Source organism: Oryza sativa, chromosome 8, assembly GCF_034140825.1.
Source record: "Oryza sativa Japonica Group chromosome 8, ASM3414082v1".
NCBI classification, from domain to species: domain Eukaryota; kingdom Viridiplantae; phylum Streptophyta; class Magnoliopsida; order Poales; family Poaceae; genus Oryza; species Oryza sativa.
This window is the reverse complement of record NC_089042.1, coordinates 6,209,081-6,230,301: the sequence shown is the minus strand read 5'-3', so window position 1 is coordinate 6,230,301 and position 21,221 is coordinate 6,209,081. Positions and strand designations below refer to the sequence as shown.

Here is a 21,221-nt window from a genome sequence, read left to right as displayed (position 1 = left end):
CAGTGTGGGAGACAATTCATTTGTTCCGTGCACTGTGGTATGATTGTTGTCATGATTTAAATATTTTTGCTCTAAAATTTATGATTAAACATTAGAAATTTACGTGATCCAAACGATCACTGTTTGTGATTTTATGTTAGCTAACGTGCATTGGGCATTTAGTGACAATATTTATATTGCATAATCTTAAATGTGAAGCCTACCATGCTTACCCTATTTTATCTTTTTTGTTTGAAAGAATTAGCCATTTATACAATCATGGTAGTTTGAATACTAAATAGTTTTTATCTTTTAAGTTTCTAAAATAATTGGTAGATAAAGCTCTTAGCTCGGTCATCTGTGATATACACCTGTACTCCCAAGCTAATTTGGCCCCTATCACACATGTAGTCACAAGCTAATTTGGCCCCCATGCTGATGGTGTTCCCATTAATGTCGATGGGGGCAAAACTGTGACCGATAAGGAGTCTTAAGCGTTTCTAGGATGTTCACGTGGTGGCTTGAGAGTTCTTTTAGGAGGTTTAATGGACTTTTAGTATATAATAGATAAATATAATTATATTATTTTGACTTACCATAGTTTTAGAATGCGGGGAATAATTTTTTTTAACACCACTCATAGTTAAGTTTATTTTACTTTTACCGTTGTTGATCTAATTTAATTATTGTGAATACGTTGATAAAAATATATATGGTTATTTTTTCATATTTTTTATATTTATCTAAATGACACATATAAAAGTCAGAAATTATAACCAAAATGTGACTTTTTTGAAAGTTGAAATATAATGAATATGATCTTTAACCATATATTTAGTCATAAATTATCTAACGATATAAACAGATAAAAAATATCAATTTAGATTTGTGGTTTCTAACCAACATTGCATAAAAATAGGAATAAGAGAGGGAACAGATAAAGAGAAAAAGAGGGACCGCGGATAACATACCGTACTTACGACTCCATGCGCACTAAAATTTTTAATTACATGAAAAGATATGTACTTATTATGAGTATTGTGCATATCTAATGTGATGAAAAGATATGTTCGAGAGCGATGAATTCTAGACTACCAAGAGCGATGAATTCTACCACCATGCAGAAAGATGCGGTGTTTTTTTTTTCTTTTTCATGGAGATAATTACAAATAATCCACAACTTTGCACGACAAAGGCGCATGCACATTATTCTGGTGCTCATAACAATCATATGCGTATACTGATAGAATATGCAACAACAGTAGAGCTAATTAAGTCGTTTTACCGGACAGGGAGTCAGCAATGCCTTTGGCAACGCAATACGCCACGGACTGTACGGTGATCATGGGGTTGATGCCCACTGCGGTGGGCAGCACGCTGTCATTGCACACATACAGCTGCTCCGCCTCCCAGCTCTCGCCATGGGCGTCGACGGTGCCGTTGCCCACCGTGGTGCCCATCCGGCAGCAACCCATGTGGTGCATCGAGCAGAAGAGGCCCCACGTCTCTTTTAGAGATTGATCTAATGGTTAAAAATATTGGGTCCACTGGATTAAATGAAATTCAATAGTTTTTGCCTTTTTCTAAGAGATTTTAAGAATTTCTCTAATTTATCAGAGTGCCACGTGGTGGCTTAGGAGCATTTATAGGGTATACGTGGCAGCTTAGAAGCGTTTCTAGAAAGTTTCATGGACTTTTAATGTATAATATTATGTACCAAAACATGGTCAATATGGATCAAACAAAAAAAATCAAATATGTTAAAAAATATTTAGCCATCTAATTATTGATTTTTTTTAACTTTTTAGCTAGAAAACTGAGAGAGGAAGTGAGGAAAGCGGAGACTTATCATCTGTTAGGTCATATGCGTAATTCATCAAAACTACACTTGTCATAGATGATCTTACTTCTTTGATGGATTATCCCTACAGACATATCTCAAACATTCTACGTTTTGATCCGTTCATTAGTATGAGAGCTATCATAAATGATTTGTCATGGATGGCTTCGCTTAAGCGTGTCATAAATTGAATGTGTAGATTGGCTTAAAAAAGTAATTATTTATTTATGTCACCAAGATCATTCATATATAAATTAAAGTTCCACGTAAAAATAGATCTAATAATTTTTATAGTAACAAATTATGGTGCATAACCTTAATAAAAAAAATAAAAAAGAAAGAGAATACTGAGTGGGAGGAGCAGATGTGGTGGTTCGTACGTTTTATACGTACCTGTAGCTCTAAGATAAAAGGGTGATCGGATCGGTGGATTTAATATAATGGTTAGTATTACCGGGTCAACTGTTTTAACTTAAAAATAAACGGTTAGATATTTTTCTTTTTTTCTCAGAAATTATTAGAGCGTCACGTGGCGGTTTAGAAGCTTTTGTAGGAATCCCACGTGGCGGTTTGAGAGTGTTTGTAGAAAGTTTAATCGACCTTTAGTATATAATATATAATAATATATTTATTTTTTGGCTAGACGATTCCTCAAATTTACATTGCACGGGCTATAATATTGATACTATAGGATTCCTCGACTTATGAGTGTTTATAGAGTGCCATGCTAAATCATATTGGTTGCTTGCGTTGTGAACAAAAGTTACTCGATCTACCTTGGTGCAAGTGAACTTAGGGGTCATCCGATGGCTTAGCTGAGCCCTTAATTAGTTGATGTCGTTTCATATCAGAAACGAAACAACTTGGAAGTTTGAACGGGATTTTTCTTAAATAAAAAACAGCAAAAGTAGTTTGCAGATCAAAGTTTGAACCAAATCTTAATTGATAAATTGCACCGGAGCAGTATATGTTTGGGGACTCAAGAGTTTGGATGGATCCACATCGATGGACTCATGGCACTCACGGCTGTTTTTGTGGCGCAGATCTTCTGGTGCAGGGCGATCACCAGTGAAAGAGGTCGACGTATATGTAGTCGTTGTTTCGTCGCGCGTGCAGAACGTAAGGCTCACGTAGCACGTTCTTTTTTCTATATATAAATCTAAGCGATTATCAGGGACAACAGATCACGGAGGGATTACTGTTTCTTTTTCATAAATATGATCCAACGGTGTAAAATAATGGGTCCACCAGTTTAAGTGAAAACCGAAGGCTAGATGTTTTGTTTTTTATTAGAATTTCTAGGGATTTCTCTAATTTATTAGAGCGCCACTTGGCGGTTTAGGAGCGTTTGTAGGAAGTTTCATGGACTTTTAGTATATAAAGATTTGACTTAAAACTAAAACATCTTATATTTTCGACTGGATGAAGTAACGCTAAAAAATTTTCAGGAAAATTGATGCATCATTGTACTCGCTAATCCTTGCAACCACTGATTCGTTATTCAATACAAGCAACTTTATTTCTTTAGACAAGGAATAGCTCCAAAAATGAACCCAGCCACGATCTTGGGTCACATTCAGCTTGTTCACATGCACCCTGACGTTTCCTGCGGGGTGCACGTATCAATTTGCCCTTCGTTCCCCGCACACCGGAGCCATCACTTTCAAGAACGGACGGATAATTTCCACCACGTCCTCCTCTCCACATCCTTTTCATCTCCCACCTCCTCACTCCTCGTCAGTTCGTCACTTGCTTCCAAGAACCCCGTGACAAGGCGGGAAGGAATCCGAATCGCAGCGAGATGATTTGCCGCAGTCTCCTCCTTCTCAGATCTAATGCGGCCTCCAAGGTGATGTTGATTAAATTCTGCATTTCTTGGAGGTTTTTACTGCACCTGCGTCACTGCTTGTAACAAGAAGTGGAACGGTTTTGATGTTTCCGTCTTCTTGTTTTTTTTGAATATTTGGAGGTAGTATTGTATATTTTTTGCACTGTGGAATTGATTTTTGATCCCTATAAAGGCTCAAGAACAACAGGGTGTTGCTGTTAGTAAGCACTAAGCAGGGTTGGGTGGGTCTGTTTGATTCGTTTTGCAGCCTTAGAAAGGTGCAGTCTTTTGTTAATCGAGAATTGGTTAATAATTGGAGCAGTCGTGTGTTTGTGATTTCATTTATTCTTTTTTAATTTGCCTGCTGCAGATGTTATGTTTAGTCAGATTTAAGATGTTTATGCTTTTTTGAGCAATTATAGAGCAACTCTCTAAACCCTGCTTTCCTGATCATTTCGTTGTGCTGTTATCAGCAACTTGCCTTCATTCTTTGTTTTGTTTAAAAAAAAAACCTTGAATGTACAGATTTAAGCAGTAATGGTTTTGCTCAAGATTAGAGTTTTCTTCAAAACAGTTGCTCTGAGAGTAGCTCGAGTAGTTTGAAGCGATTTTGAACTCTTAACATTATTCTAAAGTCAGCATTTCTTACAGCTCATGTACCTAAATTCTGCATTCATCTATTTCCTCACATAGGCAAGCAACATAGTAAAACATGTAGCTGCCACTGGATGTTTGCCAAAATATTCCTCAGAGGCACCAGCCAGATATTTCAGCTCTGAACCGTCTCTTCAGGTCGACTCGACAGAAGAAAATGGGTATGTTTTATGTGCAGAATTATCACATAATTATGTGTATAGACATATCTAGTCTAAATTTCTTGTTATCTACCACTGATGCTGCAACATTTTTTACCTGTATCAGGTTCAAGGGGCATGGCATGCTGGCCCCATTCACTGCTGGATGGCAGAGCACCGATTTGCATCCTCTGGTTATTGACAGATCTGAGGTTCTGCAATTTGGAATTGTCTTAAAATTTTTTTCCATTGATTCTCAGATTATAGCACAAGATTTAGAACATGTAGCTTTCCATGTTGACTTCTCTTCATAATGTGGTGGTTTCTAGCTTTATCTTATATCATATTCAACGAATTGCAGGGTTCTTACGTTTATGATATCAATGGGAAGAAGTACATAGATGCTCTTGCAGGATTGTGGTCTACGGCATTGGGTATGTGCACCAGTTCAAGCTGTATTTTCAGATTTTTGTGGTATACCAGAGAGTTGTTCCTACTTTCTAGTAAAACTCGTTTCCCGCATATGTAGCAAATGTAGTATTGCATATATACTAAACTTTGCTATTGTCCTTTGTATATTGTCTTGTTTTCTTTGCGTAATTCCCTTTGCTTTCAGGTGGTAATGAGCCTCGATTGATCAAAGCTGCAACTGATCAATTGAACAAATTACCCTTCTACCACTCCTTTTGGAACCGTACTACCAAACCCTCATTGGTACCTTTTTTATCTCACTATCTTTACAGGAATATAGTTAAAACCGTAGGTTGTTGATGTTATATTTCTAACAGTGTGCTTGTTATTTTACTTGATAATTCCTAGTTTCACCATCTTCCAAATAGGAATAAAATTTGATGCTACAATTGATTACATCACATTTAGTAGTTCCCTTGTTTCTGTTAAAAATTGGTGGTTTCTGAATCTTGATGATTATACTGCTAATTTCAGGATCTTGCTAATGAAATTCTCAGCATGTTCACTGCAAGGGAAATGGGAAAAATATTCTTTACAAATAGTGGTTCAGAAGCAAATGATTCTCAGGTACAATAATTAGTCAAAACAAATAACTATCATTATTTGGAGTTTATACTATACCTGCTCTCATTATGAACTTTTCTGTTCAAGTTTGGTTAGTAAAAAATTGCAAAAATAAATGTTGTGCCACAGAATATAAAAACATTGTGGGGTTTTATTTACTGAAAATAAATAGTGTATGGTCCCCCAGTTGTGATATTCCACAAAGTACAAAGGTCAGTCGTGATATTCAGAGGATTATGGTGGAGTAGAAGTATGGAAGTATTCAGTATTATAACAGTGTTATTCTTTACAGGTAAAGCTAGTTTGGTATTATAACAATGCATTGGGAAGACCTAACAAGAAGAAATTTATCGCACGCTCAAAATCGTACGATTCATTTTACTTTACACTTTAGCCTTTTCTCCTAATGCAATAGACGATTTGTTGATATGATTTATTTTCATTTATGATTATAATTCTCAATTCATTTTGTCCTGCATGTCAGTTGTATATTTTTACTTGCAGTTCTGTATATAAGTCTTTCACATGTCAATACCAGATGATGGTGTCAGTTTATATTATCATGCTTTTTGTAATATTTTTGCGTCAAACTTAACAACAGATGAAATACTCTAAGAATTATTTCTAAATCACCGTCCTTGTATCCACCAGCATTACCTTTCAATATCATTTAAGCTCCTTACCTTGATTATTTAAGTTCTCGAGCCATTTGGATGTTATACATTCCCAGCTATTTTATATTTTTACAGATATCATGGATCAACATTAGTGTCAGCCAGTCTATCAGGGTGAGTAAATCATACTCCATAACATCAATATTTCCTTCTGTTAGTCCTTAAATCTATCAAATAATATTCATACTAGTTACGAGGTAATTCTATAATCCTAAGTAGATGCTTTCTTCTCTTGGTATATTTAGAATAACTTGCTAATTCCTGCATTGTTTACAGTCTTCCTGCTCTTCACCAAAAGTTTGATCTGCCAGCTCCTTTTGTTCTGCACACAGATTGCCCTCACTACTGGCGCTTCCATCTTCCTGGTACTCTTGTTGCAGCATTTTTTTAATTTGTGGGGTTGGGGGCTTTTATTATCACCGCATGATATTACACTAATGAAATGATTTTACTGTGATATAGATGAGACAGAAGAAGAATTTGCAACTAGACTTGCCACCAACCTGGAGAATCTTATTCTCAAAGAAGGACCAGAAACAGTGAGGAATTTTTCCTTCTGCCATCAGAAAATACCATATCCTATATTTTGTTGAATATTTCTCTGATGCATTTCATATCCTTTTTATTTTCAGATTGCTGCTTTCATTGCTGAACCTGTGATGGGTGCTGGCGGTGTTATCCCTCCTCCAAAGACATACTTTGAGAAGGTAACCAGAATCACATGTTAGCCCCACAGTCCATACAACCTTGATGCATTTTCTGAATTCAAGAAACGTTTATTGCATGTTGATTGTTGAACATATTACATCCATCATATCCTCAGTTCAGTTTGTAGTATTTGCCAGATTTTTAGCTGACTACTGAAGAGAAGTTATTTATTCTATGTCCTTAGGATTATATTATTTCAATTAAACTTGGATGTAAAACAGAGACCTTCTGTGTTTATCATTTCCCGGTCAGCCCATGCACTGTTCTGGGAATGCATAAAAAATGCATTGATATTTAGATAGAATTTTGTTACTATACCGTCTCTAAGATTTCTTACATTTTAAACAACTTCCAACACTTACGTAAAAAACAAGTTGCAACAAGAAGGTAGCCCTGATTTTCTTTTATGTAGCTTCATTATTATTTTCATGGTGCTGATGCCAATTATTTGTTCTTTCCACATAAAATATTTAGATTATTGTGCTGCCTCTAATAATTTTCTGTGGGTTTGTTCTCTACCAACAGATTCAAGCAGTCCTCAAGAAGTATGACATCTTATTAATAGCAGATGAGGTACTCGAAAGTTTCTCTATTAGAAAGAAAGTCTGAATGGTAGAATATTTACTTTATGGGAAAATTAGTACATCATCATCCATTTGTAGGTCATTACAGCATTTGGTAGATTGGGAACCATGTTTGGATGTGATATGTATGACATTAAACCAGATCTTGTCTCAATAGCCAAGGTGAGTTCAGGCTTCAATAACAGCAGAGTGCTTATCTGATAAGACAAGAACTCTCCTCTCTCTTTTATTTGTTTGATGAAACTGATAGAGATTCGTTTTTCTCATTTCTTTTCTCCCATCAGGCTCTATCTTCTGCCTACATGCCAATTGGAGCTATTCTTGTTAGTCCGGAAATAACAGATGTAATTTATTCACAGAGCAACAAGCTCGGTAAAGACAATTCCATGGGATGAATTTATTTTTTGTGTTGCTTCTGAATTGACAAGCAAAATCCTGTTTGTTACAGGTTCTTTTGCTCATGGATTTACATACTCGGGGCATCCAGTTTCCTGTGCTGTCGCCATAGAAGCATTGAAGATTTATAAGTAAAACACACTTTTCATAATAACACAAAATATTAATATTATGCTGATGTGATTGTCTGATGAATCCTTCCTAATTTCTATTAGAGAAAGGAATATCATCGAACATGTTCAGAAAATTGCCCCAAGGTTCCAGGAGGGAATCAAGGCCTTCTCTGGAAGTCCAATTGTAGGCGAGGTATTATCATGTCTAAGTTTCTTGTAATTTTGTGAGATTTCAAAGTCGGATGGATATTTCTTGTTCAAACACATAACTGTCTGCTCCTCTACGCAGATACGTGGTTTAGGACTGATACTTGGGACTGAATTTGTCGACAACAAGTCTCCGAATGATCCATTCCCTGCTGAATGGGGTGTGTATCTGCCATATGATTGAATGCTTTCATTTTTCTGAAGAATGTACCAAGAATTTAAGTAGAAAAAATTAGCCCATCTTTAGGGTCGAATGCAAACAGGGGAATTTTATTATTTACCAGTACCATTATTATAGGTAATTATTGTTTTTTTCCTCCATAGGTTTTCAGGTCGGCTAGGGACTCTGAAAACTACAAGTTAGCAGTAATTTACTTCTTTGTCTATAGTTGTTTCTGAGTCACAAACAATGGGATTTAGGACATGGATAACCTATTCTTCAGATTTAAGCTCAATTTATAAATGCAAACTTTCCTAAAGATGCAAGGATCCTTACAAAATGGTTTGCATGATTGCAGTAAACTGATCTCGTTTTGGTTGCTAATCCCAGGTGTTGGTTCATTGTTTGGTGCCGAGTGTGAGAAGCGCGGAATGCTTATCAGGGTTGCTGGGGATAACATTATGCTTTCGCCACCGCTTATAATGACTCCTGATGAAGTTGAAGAAGTAAGATCACATATTTACAATATATCATATTTTCTATGTATAATTTCCGGTGTAACTGATTGAACTAACTTGAATCTGTCCAAATCCTGTGTTAATATCTAGATTATTTGCAAATATGGTGATGCCCTGAAGGCCACAGAGGAAAGGATTGCAGAGCTCAAAGCCAAGAGGGGTTAGCCATTGCCACTGCCGCTGTCGTTGTTGTAGTGATTGATGATGGTGATGACAAATTGACAATGTTCAATGTATACAGAGTGGTTTCATCTGTAGATGCCAATAATGAACTGTAAGCCTGAAGCTTGTTCTAGATGCGAACATTGAAAATGATACAATTGTTATCTTCAACTGAATATTGGAATGGGGAATATGGCAATTGCTTCTCTCAATCATATCAGTGAGGTCTTTGACTTTCTTCATTTGCCTTATTGTGTTACTTGGTGTTATGCTACATGCTGTTTGGTTTGATACAGATATGGCCTCAATCTATGAGAAAAAAAGTCAATAATCGAATGCATAAGAAAGCCAGTTAGCTTAAGTAATCGAATGTTGACCTGAAATGGAACCTAAACCAATGCTAATGGTACACCTGCTAGAGTTGCAGTTGCACCATGTGGAAGTGATTTGTAGATATGGATGACCAATATAAGACAGTTTCAAGAAAAATTCTACAAGTAAGCCTAATAGCTTTAGTCATTGTCATAGATAAGTTATTATTTTATAATCGTTCTATAATGTTTGATACTCCAGCTGGCAAGCATCAGTAGTCTCACACCTGAAGCTATGTATAATTTCTGATATGAGTTTGTGTTGTGTTGGTTAGGTTGTTTGAATTAGCTGACTTTGAGAGCTTTGCTGATGCGTTAGGTGGCTATCTTCTTCTTCTATTGGTGGCCACTTGGTCAGTCATATATGCGGCAAACAGTAGTACCGAATCTGTGGCTTCTCTCTCAGTTTTCAGCATTTTTGCTTGCGCAATCGAAACTTGTCAGTTTGTAGCATCTTTGATTTAATTTGTTGAATTAGTCTATAGTACTTGTGCTTTATTTAAGCCTATATTAGCCAGGTGTTCTTTCCTCCAATTGTCTGACGCAAATTTCCTCATATTTTACATGGTATAAATCTATCTGGTGAAGTTGATACTTCGTCCCATGCATAGGGATAATCACAAATTCAAAAATTCATCGCCAAATTAAACCACCATGGTACCAAATAATCCACCAAATTGAATATCACAAATGACCCCAAATATACAGAATGAACAAGATATGATCAAGTAAACAAACACCATCAGACAAAAAGATGGTGCTCAACACATCCACTCAACACATAATTTAAGTACACAATAAATACTGGAGTAGTATATATGAACTAGTGATATACACAATACACACAGCACATCATATGGCATGATCACCATGCATGCATGATCGATGAACCACCATGCTTGCTCATCAGAAGCACATGTCGAGGAGGCAGCAGCAGCAGAGTGCAGCGCAGCTGAAACAACACAACACAGGAGAGCAGAGAATGCATGCTTCGTCAGCAGGAGATCACACAGTTAATTAATTAAGCAGGAATTAGTATTTTAATCTGAAAAAGAGAAAGAAATGAGGAGAGAAGCTAGCTGATGGAACTGACCATCCTTTCCAGAATCCGTCGCCGTGGTGGTGGTGGTGGTGGTGGCCGCGGCTGGTGGTCTCGCCGGCGCCGGCGCCGGCGGGGTACTGCTCCTGCGGGCCGTCCTTGGTCGGGTAGCCGGCCGGCGGCGGCGCCACGTAGGCAGGGTACGCCTGCTGCTGCTGCTGCCCTGCTTCTTGCGCCGGGTAGGGGTACCCTGCAATTGATATCACACGCACATCATGAGAAAAAAAGAAAGAACAAATTAACTGAGATAGTACTAGCTTAATTAGCTACAAATTCAGAGTAGTAAAAGTCACATGAGCTAGCTGCTCAAGCACTCTTGGCTAATGGATGAGCAGTACGTAATTACCTGTGGCAGCAGGAGGAGGAGTCTGGTAGCTCATAGCTAGCAAATGAAATCAAAGAAGCTCTATACAGAGGGAAATTTATATCGATCTTGGGTATAGTAAGCTTTGTTCTTCTTGAGATGAGGCAGAGAGATGATTTGAGATAGATGTAATGCATGTCGAGCTTTCGATCCATTATATATAGGGAGATGGAGATGGATTGCTTAGGCGCGTCGTGGAGATCAGATAGATATGCATGGGTCGTTGGTGACGGAGGAAGTAGAGAAGAAACTCAACGCCCGCGGGGCAGCATGAACACGCAAGACAGCAAGAGAATGAGATCGTTGGGGAAGGTTCTGGGTTCACGTGTCGCCGGCCGTCGTCAGGAAGTCCACGTGGCGCGTGGATATGGGAAGAAAATGGCGACTAAGGGAAGGAAATATGATATGAGGTCCGGTGGAGGGAGAGGAGGCACGTGGAGACGCGTAACAGTAATGAATGTGAGTTTGTGTCAGGTCTGGTCAACACGTGATCACCGTCCATCCATTTCATTTCTTTGCTGATAAGTACGACGTCCTATATGCAATATATTCCTCCGTCTCAGAACACTTATTTTTAACTTTGATATGGTCTTCGACATACATCTATATATATTCTAAATAAAAAGAGTTACATATTATAATATTTTGTTTAATGATAAATCTAGTAACATCAATCGATTTTTTTATTTTTTTTATTAATAATTAAAGTTAAAAATGTTTGACTTGGCACTATACTAAAAATGTTTATATTTTAAGACGGAGAGAGTAAGCACTAGAACTCCCTCCATTGCAACCTAATATTCGATGATATTTTTCTACGTGTATAGATTTATTGTAGTAGAAAAAAGTCTCATCCAATAATAGATTGTTTTTTTAGAATGAAGGGAGTATAGATGTGATATCATTGTTATAGGATATATCACATCTATACAAAATTGCACTCCTACTTATATTGGGATGGATGTACTCCCTACATTCAGCTAGAACTGGATATATGGGTCTCACATATTCTATTCTTGTAAATCTGGACACGTATAGCAACTTGTACTGAATATGAATATCTAGTCTTACGAGTCTCAGGTTGCTATCTCTTGGATGGAAAGAGCAGTACTTTCTATGTTTCATATTTTAGGACATTTTGGCTTTTTTCTAATTAATTTTGTTTTAAGTTTAGTCAAGTTTATAATATAAATATAGCGATGTTTTTAACAAAAATAAAATATATTATCAAAACATATTTAATATTAATTAAACTAATTTTGTGTTATATATGTTGCCAACTTTTTATATAAATTTGGTTAAAACTTTTTAAAAAATTGAATATGGAAAAGTCAAAGTGACAATAGAGTGAGGTACTCCACAATAAACGTGTGGTACCATTTCCATTATCAAATATCAGTGAGTACAATTTATCTCTCCAATTCAGTTAAAAGTAACCTCTAGCACATTACTAGTTTTTTAGGTGTTCTTTAGTCATGACACATCTTTGTGATGTCTATAGTAAATTACATAAAATTTAAGTGTTTTATAGCAAATTTGCTAGTTGCATGGATATATGTAATTCATTTAATTATATATAGGCCTTGTTTAGTTCGCGAAAAGAAAATTTTTTGGTGTCATATCGGATGTTTGACCGGATGTTGGAAGGGGTTTTCGGACATGAATGAAAAAACTAATTTTATAACTCACCTGGAAACCGCGAGACGAATTTATTAAGCCTAATTAATCCGTCATTACCATATATAGGTTACTGTAGCACTTATAGCTAATCATGGACTAATTAGACTCAAAAGATTCGCCTCGCGATTTTCCCTCTAACTGTGTAATTAGTCTTTTATTTTATCTATATTTAATGCTCCATGCATCTGTCCAAAGATTCGGTGTGATGTTTTTAGGAAAAAAATTTGGAGAACTAAACAAGGCCATAGTTGTAAAGAGGTGTTTTCAACAGAGTAGTTAGGCTGTGTTTAGTTCCACGCTAAAATTAAAAGTTTGAAGAAATTGGAACGATATGATGGAAAAGTTAGAAGTTTGTGTGTAGACAAGTTCAATGTGATGAAAAAGTTAAAAGTTTGAAAAGAAAAGTTAGAATCTAAACATGGCCTTAGCAAACTGGTCCGTTTGGATTTTTCTTTTCCTCGTACAGTCTGCATTCTCACTCGTCAACGTTTCGGTCAGACCAACCCACCAATGTTAGGCCACAGTTCGCATGCTACTAGCTGTCTAGCTGACACGAATGGAGGCTAACGAACACGGAGTAATAAGTTTACATGACCTTCTAGGGAGTTTTGCCGCCCCCCCCCCCCCCCACCCCACCACACCCCACACCCCCACATTGGCGGTTCCATAAATTTTCATGAGCCTGAACAAGTTTAACAATAAATATAATATACACCAGTCTATATAAATCTGTAGATCATTTTCGTGAGCATTTGCTTTGCTGTTTTACACTAAACCGTTGTAAGTATGTAGTACTGTGTATATACTGCTGCTGGTTCAATTCATATGGTAATTAAGGAAGATAATTAGGTTTAATCTAATGAGACATGGTTGCATCAGTCGGTGGAGCCGGGTAGCCACCCCCCCCCCCCCAAAAAAAGTTTCCAACTAGTCTTTTTTAGCTCTTTAACACGTTTTTAAAATTGCTAAGTAGTGTGTTTCATGTAAGAGTCTCACTCTCTTATTTATCGCGCACGCTTTCTAAACTACTAAATGATGTATTTTTTAAAAAAAATTATATCAAAAAGTTGCTGTAGAAAATCATATTAATTCATTTTTTAAGTTTTTAGGTAATACTTAATTAACCATATCTTAATATGTTGCCTGTTTTATACGCAGCGAAGAGATTCGTAACCCCTAAAAAAACACATCCTAATGAATTAGGTGGTGTTTAGATCTAGGGACTTAACTTTAGTCTATATATTTAGACACTAATTTAGATTATTAAATATAGACTACTTATAAAACTAATTACATAAATGAAAACTAATTCACGAGACAAATTTTTTAAGCCTAATTAATCCATAATTAGAGAATGTTTACTGTAGTATCACATAGGCTAATCATGGATTAATTAGACTCAATATATTCTTCTCGCGAATTAGTCCAAGATTATGGATGGGTTTTATTAATAGTCTATGTTTAATATTTATAATTAGTGTACAAACATCCGATGTGATAGGAACTTAAAAGTTTTAGTCCCATCTAAACAGGGTCTTACTCCAATATAATAGAAGGGTAGCCCTACCCACTTGGTTCAAGAAGGTTGGCCCCAGGCCATCCGACCTTGAACTTGACTGATTGGGATGTCATGGCCCACGGTGGGGGAAAAAAGTTTGATCAGCTTTTGCATTCTTCGAAATTGTTTTTTTTTTATATTTTTTCTCTATTGTTTGAGAGTTGAGACTAGTTCAAGCTAATGAGCCGAGCCACGCTAGAGCGAAAATCAACTTTCCTTCAAAATTAAATTATTTTTATGTTGAAAGAAAAATTACAGATCAATCGTCTAGCTGCACAAGTGCACATCCTAGGGCGGTGGAGGCGTAGAGCTCACTGAGAATAGACGATTCACAAACCATCCCAATCTTGAAGTAGTACTTCCTCCGTTTCATATTATAAGTCATTTTATTTTTTTAAAAAAATTAAATGATGATTAAGTTTGTTGAAAAATATAACAATATTTTTAATACAAAACAAATATATTATTAAAATATATTCAATGTTAGAATTAGTGGAACTAATTTGGTGTTTTGGATGTTGCTAAATTTTTCTATAAATTTGATCAAACCTAACAAAATTTGATTTGAAAAAATTTTTTGAACGACTCGCACAAGACGGTGCGAAGTTCTATTGATAGAGCAGGAAAAAATTACAAGATTACAACCCAGGAGGGTTGTAACCAGGAAAAAGGAAAAAACTATACCACCACCCACACGCCGACATCGCTAACACACAAGCCCAGGAGAAGGCTAACACCGGACCGGCCGCCGCTAAGCGTGACCGACCGCCACTAGACCAACAAAGGAACACAGACGAGAACGCCCCCTAGGGAAATCCACGTCTGAGGCACCGATGCTCCACCACCACACAAGCTTTGCCGACATGTGAGACCCCTGCACCGGCGTCCCCCGCTGGCCAGCCTTCGTGCGCCGAAGACCACCACACCCACCGGCAGCTCCTCCTCACACCTAGGTCGCCTCCTCCACCGCCGACCGCGCCTCTCTGCCCCAAGCCAGCCTCCTCCACCGGACGCGCCTCTCGAGCCGATCCGGCCTCCCTCCATCGGCTGCGCCTCTCGCGCCAAGCCGGCCTCAGCTGCCATCGGCTGCGCTTCTCTGCACCAAGCCGGTCTCCGACCCCTCCACCAAACGATGCCGCGCCGACCAGATGCAGCCGTCTCCCACGCCCTCGGCTAGTTGATTTGAAAAAATGACGACTTATAATATGGAGATGGACTATCTAAGAAATTAAGAAGCACAGACAGACAAACAGGGGCGGAGATAAAGATGGGCACCTTGGGCTTTGGCCGTAGACTTGCCTCAAAATTGTACTGAAATCTTATCAAAATATACTGAAAATTGAAGTGTCTAGGATTAAATACATTACTCTGCCCTAGGGGTTGCAAATCTCTGGCTCTGCCCCTGAGGCCCTGACCGGCAAGATGTTCATCCCCCTCTTTTGGCTACTTTTCATCTGGTTTGAATTGTACCAATTTTTAATACTCTTTTCTTTAGTTTAATCAAATGGAGAAAAGTTGCTTTATTCTTTGGTTTCTTTTATATGCTAGATGTGCTTCACCTAATTAAAGCTAGTTAATTATCATGCATAACCGCACAGATGGCTCCACTTTTTTCTCTACACTGGCACTAATACTTTGCCCTAAACAAGCATCAATGATTAATACTGGCATTTGTGCTCCCAGTTGTACTTAATCATACAGATCAAAAGCCAGCTTAGGGTACTCTCCTCTCTGAATCAAAACTACATGTTGAGCTGATTTGAGTTGTCCCAGGTATATACCTGCTCAAATACTCTAAAATAATGTATAATAATATGCTGATACAGCTAGCTAGCGAATCCATGTCTTGTGATTAGTAGTAATGTTTTAAAGATAGTATCTTAATTTTCAATCATCAGGCTGCTTCATCCATATATATTGAGCAAGATATCAACACGGCTAGCCATCGGTTGTCACTGAGCAGATGAAACACCCCGTTTCTTGCATGAATATTGAACTAATTCCTGTGAAATTCTCTGTTTGCAAACAGGGCTTGTTATTTTCATGGCCAAGGAACAAGATCAGCTCATCAAGGTATGTACCGTAACAGAGCAAAGCTACCTGATAATACATTTTAAAAACGCTTACCTAGTAATAATAAGCATCAAATTGATTTTCATGTAATCTTATGAAGTTACTGTTGACTTGTTCATGCAGAGAGTTGAGCTGAAGGTGAGTGTCAACTGCTGCGACGGATGCCGGAGCAAGGTGCTCAAAGCCCTCAACCTTAAAGGTACTACCTTCGTTTCAGATTACAAGACGTTTTAACTTTGATCAAAGTCAATATGCTTCAATTTTAACTAAGTTTATATAATAATAATAATAATATTTTAAACCAAAGACAAATTTATTATGAAAATATATTCAATTATCGATTTAATAAAACTAATTTGGTATTATAAATATTACTATATTTGTTTATAAACTTAGTTAAATTTAAAGTAGTTTGATTTTAATCAAAGTTACAACGTTTTATAAGCCGAAACGGAGGAAGTATCTATCAAATGGCATTAACTGTCTTCTCGGCCATTGATCTTGGCTGCCATGGTTGATTCTTGAAGCTTTGTGTTTTTGACGCTTTAATTGTGGGTGATGGCATGCATGCAGGCGTGCTGAGGACGGAGGTCCACCCGACGGCCGGCAGGGTGGCGGTCGTCGGCGACGTGGACGCCGGTCGCCTCGTCAAGAGGCTCGCCAAGGTCGGCAAGATCGCCGAGGTGATCGTCGTCGCGCAGCCGTCGCCGGAGGTGGAGAGGAGGAGGCGCGACGTCGGCGGCAGCAAGAAGGAGGCGTCGCCGGACAACGGGAAGATGGGCGGCGGCACGGCGCCGAAACACGGCGGCGCCGACGACGACAAGCGCGGCGAGACGAATGGCGGCGCAGGGAGCGGGGCTAGCTCAGCTCGAATCCATGGCGGTGGCGACGACGACGTGAAGGCGGCCATGTGCTGCTACCACCGGGCGGAGCCGCCGGCCATGGCCGTGCCCGTGCTGCAGCCACCGTACTATGCGGCGAACTTCACAATGCCGCCGCCGCAGCCGCCGGCGGCGGCGTACGGTTTTGGTGGCTGCTACCACGGGACTCCTTCGCCGGCGATGGCGCTGTGCCGCCGCGGCCGTATTCCGGTGGTCCGGCCGCAGCCGACCCGGTTCGCCGACGAGTGCTGCATGTACGGCGACGACGACATCGCCGGCTGCCACGTCATGTGAAGATCACCAGTGTGCATCGAATTTTTTTTTTCTTTAATCTTCTTTCTGGTTCTACTAATGGAGAACACTAGCCTAATTTTATTTATTTAATTGTTTTTTTTATGAATTTTCAGCAAAAACTAAAAGTCTTAATGTATACCATCGAAAAAAGTAATTAGTGTTACAGATCCAGCTCTTAGTCTCTCAAATACTAATGTCCAGTTTTGGTCTGGACGAGGAGCTAGTGCATCGAAACTTTTTCTTTAATTCTTTGTCGTTCTTCTACTAATGGAGAACACTAGCCTAATTTAATTAATTTATTTTTTTTATGTATTTTCTGCCCAAAATAAAGTATTTCTGTATACCATCGGAAAAGTAATTAGTTACAATACAGATCCAGCTCTAAATCTCTCAAATACTATGAACTTAATCATAATTGTTAGACTTGTTTTACAATATATCTTACCATCTTAATAACCTACAGTGATCAAAAAACCCTTTCAGAAGGTACTGAAACTACAAAGCAAAGAAAGGTGCAACAGCTCAATAACCAAATCACTTTCGATAGAGGCATCAGTTTTCATTTGGTGATAATACAGTAACTTGGAAGTCTTGGAAACAAACTTTCGCATATGCCACAGAAACAATGTGATGACCCATGTATTTTTACCAAATTGATCATACCAATAGTCCAATACTGGTAGGATAGAGAAATACAAAGATGTACATATGTGTAACTAGCTGTCTGATATTATTTGAAATAGCTTCAAGTTATGATCATAAGAACAGACAACTTTGTGATCTCACAAGACAGTTCCACTGGGAAATTGTTACATCAACCTTTACATATCACAGGAGATAAAATGACATTTTAAGATGAAGCAGCAGTAGCTTCAACAGGTGCAGGCTCAGCATCCCAGAACGAGGTCTTCTTGCCCGTCTTTGAAACGGTCTGAAGAACGGCATCTGGTGTAACATTTCCCTTGACAGTGACCTTCTGCTCCTTGATGTCTACGTCAAAGGACTCCACTCCTGAAGCAACCACAAGTCCAACTCAGATGTTTAGATCGATGCGCTAAATATTGCAGTGACACTTACAAGAATACATATGCAAGTATAAATAATCATTTGTGCTTCCATGATCTAATGCAGAATATTGGAAGTCATTAGGGCTGATTGCAGAGGTTGGGTTTGAAAGATAGCCTTAGCATTATTCAAGCAACTGCCTTGGACCAAAATGTGCCAAAGATGAAGCACATGTAGTTTTCCTTTTTACCAACCATTCTTTCAATTTGATTAAAAATTAATTGAATTTATAAATAGCATGCAGGAGAGAAATTCGAAATTATATGTTTGCCCACTATACTCTATAGTTGTGGATAATTTCAAATAGCAATCATTAACAACAGAGCTCAAAATTTTATTTATAATACCAGCAAAACAAGCAAATACAGCTATAAATTCTCATTTGAATACTAAAGTTGTTGCCTAACTTGTTTGCGTCTGCACTCCGGATACCTTAATTTCCTTTTGTCTATGGACATTGCCACTTACACAAGTGGTGAGTGTCATGGTAGTGACAGAAAGGTACATAATTGCCAAAGTATGAGTCCAAAATACAATCGAAAGCAATATTACAAAACAATATCTTTATGCCTAGAAATCAGACGCAGGTACAATTTGAAACTAGAAATTGCACAAGATTTCACCCAATCAAAATTATCCAGTGTTCGTCAAAAGCATACAGTTAAGGGAATTTTTAAAGAGGAGATACCAATTGCAGAGATATACCAGGATTGGTTCAGATTCAGCATTGGCATAAGTTAAGTCCAATGTTGCATTGCACGCGTTACATTGTAAAAATTGCTCGCAAAAAGGAAAAAGTTCTCAACAAACAGAACGCTGAGGACAGAGCTAAACTAACCTTGCATCTTTCCCAGTACCCGCTTAACAGCTCCAACACAACCTTCACAGGACATCCCAACCCTGAGCACAACAGTCTGCACAATAGACAAAAATAGCAAGGATCAGCTAAGTCCTCATTCGTCCTCAATCACATCTTCGCACACGCCACATGGTACTCGGAATACATCATAATTCCCAATCAAGATTTACTGTAACCGACAACAATTAAATGAATTTATGCTTCATTCTGGAAGGGAACTAGTAATAATCAGATGGGGACAATCATGCTCTATCATTGAACTCACAGACCATAACCAACAAGATGGCTCATTTAAGGTAGGTACAACAACTATCCAATCGGGCCTACTCCGCAATCTGTACTCGTTTCAACAAGAACGTACACAAATCAAAATCATCAAGCTAGTTTCGACCCCCACCATGAAGTTCTAAAACTTGTCCATCAGTTGGTGTTTGAACTACTGAAACTCTGAAAGGTATACCGCCCTCCTAGCAAGATTTCGCCCAAAACATCATCCCCAAGTCATACCCTGGCCTGCAAGCACGATGAAGGAAAGCCAAGACAAGCACGCGCAAGAACAAGCAAGCTGATCGATCAGCGCGCCGGCCAATCATCAGATCATAATCAGATCCCTAATTAACCCCACACGCAAGCTAAAAGAACACGCTTCTTCCCCCATATTCAAACAACTCGACGCCAAAAAAAAAAAAGAGGAATCCTCCTCTCTTGGCCTCCCCATCTACCCCTATCGATCAACCCTCTCCTCTCTCTCTCTCTCTCTCTCTCTCTCTCTCTCTCTCTCTCTCTCTCTCTCTTCTCTCTCCAGGACCGCAGGAAGGGACCGCGCCCCTAACACCAAACGAATAAACAAGGAGTTCTGTCGCGGGGCCGTACCTCAGCCATGGCGGTCGACGCGGCGGCGAGGCGAGGCGGAGAAGGCGGCGAGCGGTGGTGGGGGGAACTCCGGTGGCGTCTCGTCTCCGGGCGGGTTGGGCGGGGGCTAAATAGGTAAATAGACGGAGGCAAGGCGGTGGCGTCGTTGAACGGGCGAGAGGAAGGTGAGAGGAGAGGTGACGACGTGCTTTGATTTTTTTTTCTTTTTTTCTTTTCGAACGTGGGATGACCTGGTCTGCGCGTATGACATGTGGGGCCACGGGTGACGTGTGGGTAGGTGATGAGGAGGAGGAGGAGGAGGGGGGCTGGTTCTAGATTTTCCTTTTCTTTACTGTACGGTGCTGACTTAGCCGGTCAACGCGACGAACGGCTCCGGGGACGTCGTGATTCGTGCCGTCCGTCACCGCGTTGCCCGCCCCACGTCGGCCCGCTGCCGCTCCAAAATACTCCCTCCCTCCACCAAAACAAGAAGGATCAACCCCTCCAAATTGATGTGTCCACGTGCATGGTCCTAGCCCTAGGAGAGGTCACATCTGTGTTTCCTCCTAGGTTGATTCTTCTTGGACAGAGGAAGTAGGCTTGTTGTCGAAATCTAAACTTAAAAACTTAATTTATAGCTAATTTTAATGGTTTTTAGTAGCTTTTTCAATATTGGTTTTTAAGTCGCTAAAGTAAATATGTAAAAATTTTACTTATAAATTATTATTTTTTCACTAATACTTCTTTCGTCCCGAAAAACCGAATCTAGTACTGGATGTGACATATATCTAGATTTGTTGTACTAGGATGCCGGTGCTAGATTGGTTTTTTATGGGACAGGGGGAGTATGTTGTTATGGTTAAATAGTCGGTTGTAGGGCAACCAATAAGAACTCAAATGGTGAATAGTCTGGCAGGAAGAGTAGAAAGTCCTACTCCGTGTGATCCTAACATATTTAGAATTTTAGCTAAAATTTGATTGTATTTTGTAAGATGGAAACAACCATATTTATCCCTCTCAAATATGTTCTAATTTGTAGCACTCTTAAATATATTAAAATTCGTAGCTAGAATTTTTTTTCGAAGAATTAGTTTTTACTTTCTGCTTCCTTGATATGGCTGCCACTA

General features: G+C 38.8%; 4 protein-coding genes across 4 annotated transcripts; 2 read left to right on the top strand and 2 right to left on the bottom strand.

Annotated features, from left to right (window-relative positions):
- Positions 1–3,522: 3,522 nt before the first annotated feature.
- LOC4344928 (probable gamma-aminobutyrate transaminase 3, mitochondrial) lies at positions 3,523–9,213 on the top strand. The gene is made up of 19 exons (NM_001422499.1): positions 3,523–3,668; positions 4,341–4,462; positions 4,569–4,653; positions 4,803–4,875; positions 5,058–5,155; positions 5,387–5,479; positions 5,769–5,842; positions 6,226–6,264; positions 6,427–6,515; positions 6,613–6,689; positions 6,783–6,857; positions 7,384–7,431; positions 7,521–7,604; positions 7,727–7,814; positions 7,891–7,969; positions 8,054–8,144; positions 8,241–8,319; positions 8,709–8,824; positions 8,927–9,213. The coding sequence occupies exons 1-19, from the start codon at positions 3,621–3,623 to the stop codon at positions 8,999–9,001; spliced, it is 1,533 nt and encodes a 510-aa protein (NP_001409428.1). The 5' UTR covers positions 3,523–3,620; the 3' UTR covers positions 9,002–9,213.
- Positions 9,214–10,024: 811 nt separating this feature from the next.
- Positions 10,025–11,029, bottom strand: LOC9271955 (cysteine-rich and transmembrane domain-containing protein WIH2). The gene is made up of 3 exons (NM_001422500.1): positions 10,815–11,029; positions 10,463–10,658; positions 10,025–10,321 (listed from the first exon to the last, which is right to left on the bottom strand). The coding sequence occupies exons 1-3, from the start codon at positions 10,846–10,848 to the stop codon at positions 10,276–10,278; spliced, it is 276 nt and encodes a 91-aa protein (NP_001409429.1). The 5' UTR covers positions 10,849–11,029; the 3' UTR covers positions 10,025–10,275.
- A 5,084-nt stretch (positions 11,030–16,113) lies between these two features.
- On the top strand, positions 16,114–17,318 carry LOC107276181 (heavy metal-associated isoprenylated plant protein 32). The gene is made up of 3 exons (XM_015793726.3): positions 16,114–16,143; positions 16,267–16,342; positions 16,717–17,318. Exons 1-3 carry the CDS (start codon positions 16,114–16,116, stop codon positions 17,316–17,318), a joined length of 708 nt encoding a protein of 235 aa, XP_015649212.1.
- A 612-nt stretch (positions 17,319–17,930) lies between these two features.
- Positions 17,931–20,197, bottom strand: LOC4344925 (copper transport protein ATX1). Its single transcript, XM_015792604.2, has 3 exons — positions 20,116–20,197; positions 19,222–19,297; positions 17,931–18,329 (listed from the first exon to the last, which is right to left on the bottom strand). Exons 1-3 carry the CDS (start codon positions 20,122–20,124, stop codon positions 18,169–18,171), a joined length of 246 nt encoding a protein of 81 aa, XP_015648090.1. The 5' UTR covers positions 20,125–20,197; the 3' UTR covers positions 17,931–18,168.
- Positions 20,198–21,221: the final 1,024 nt, after the last annotated feature.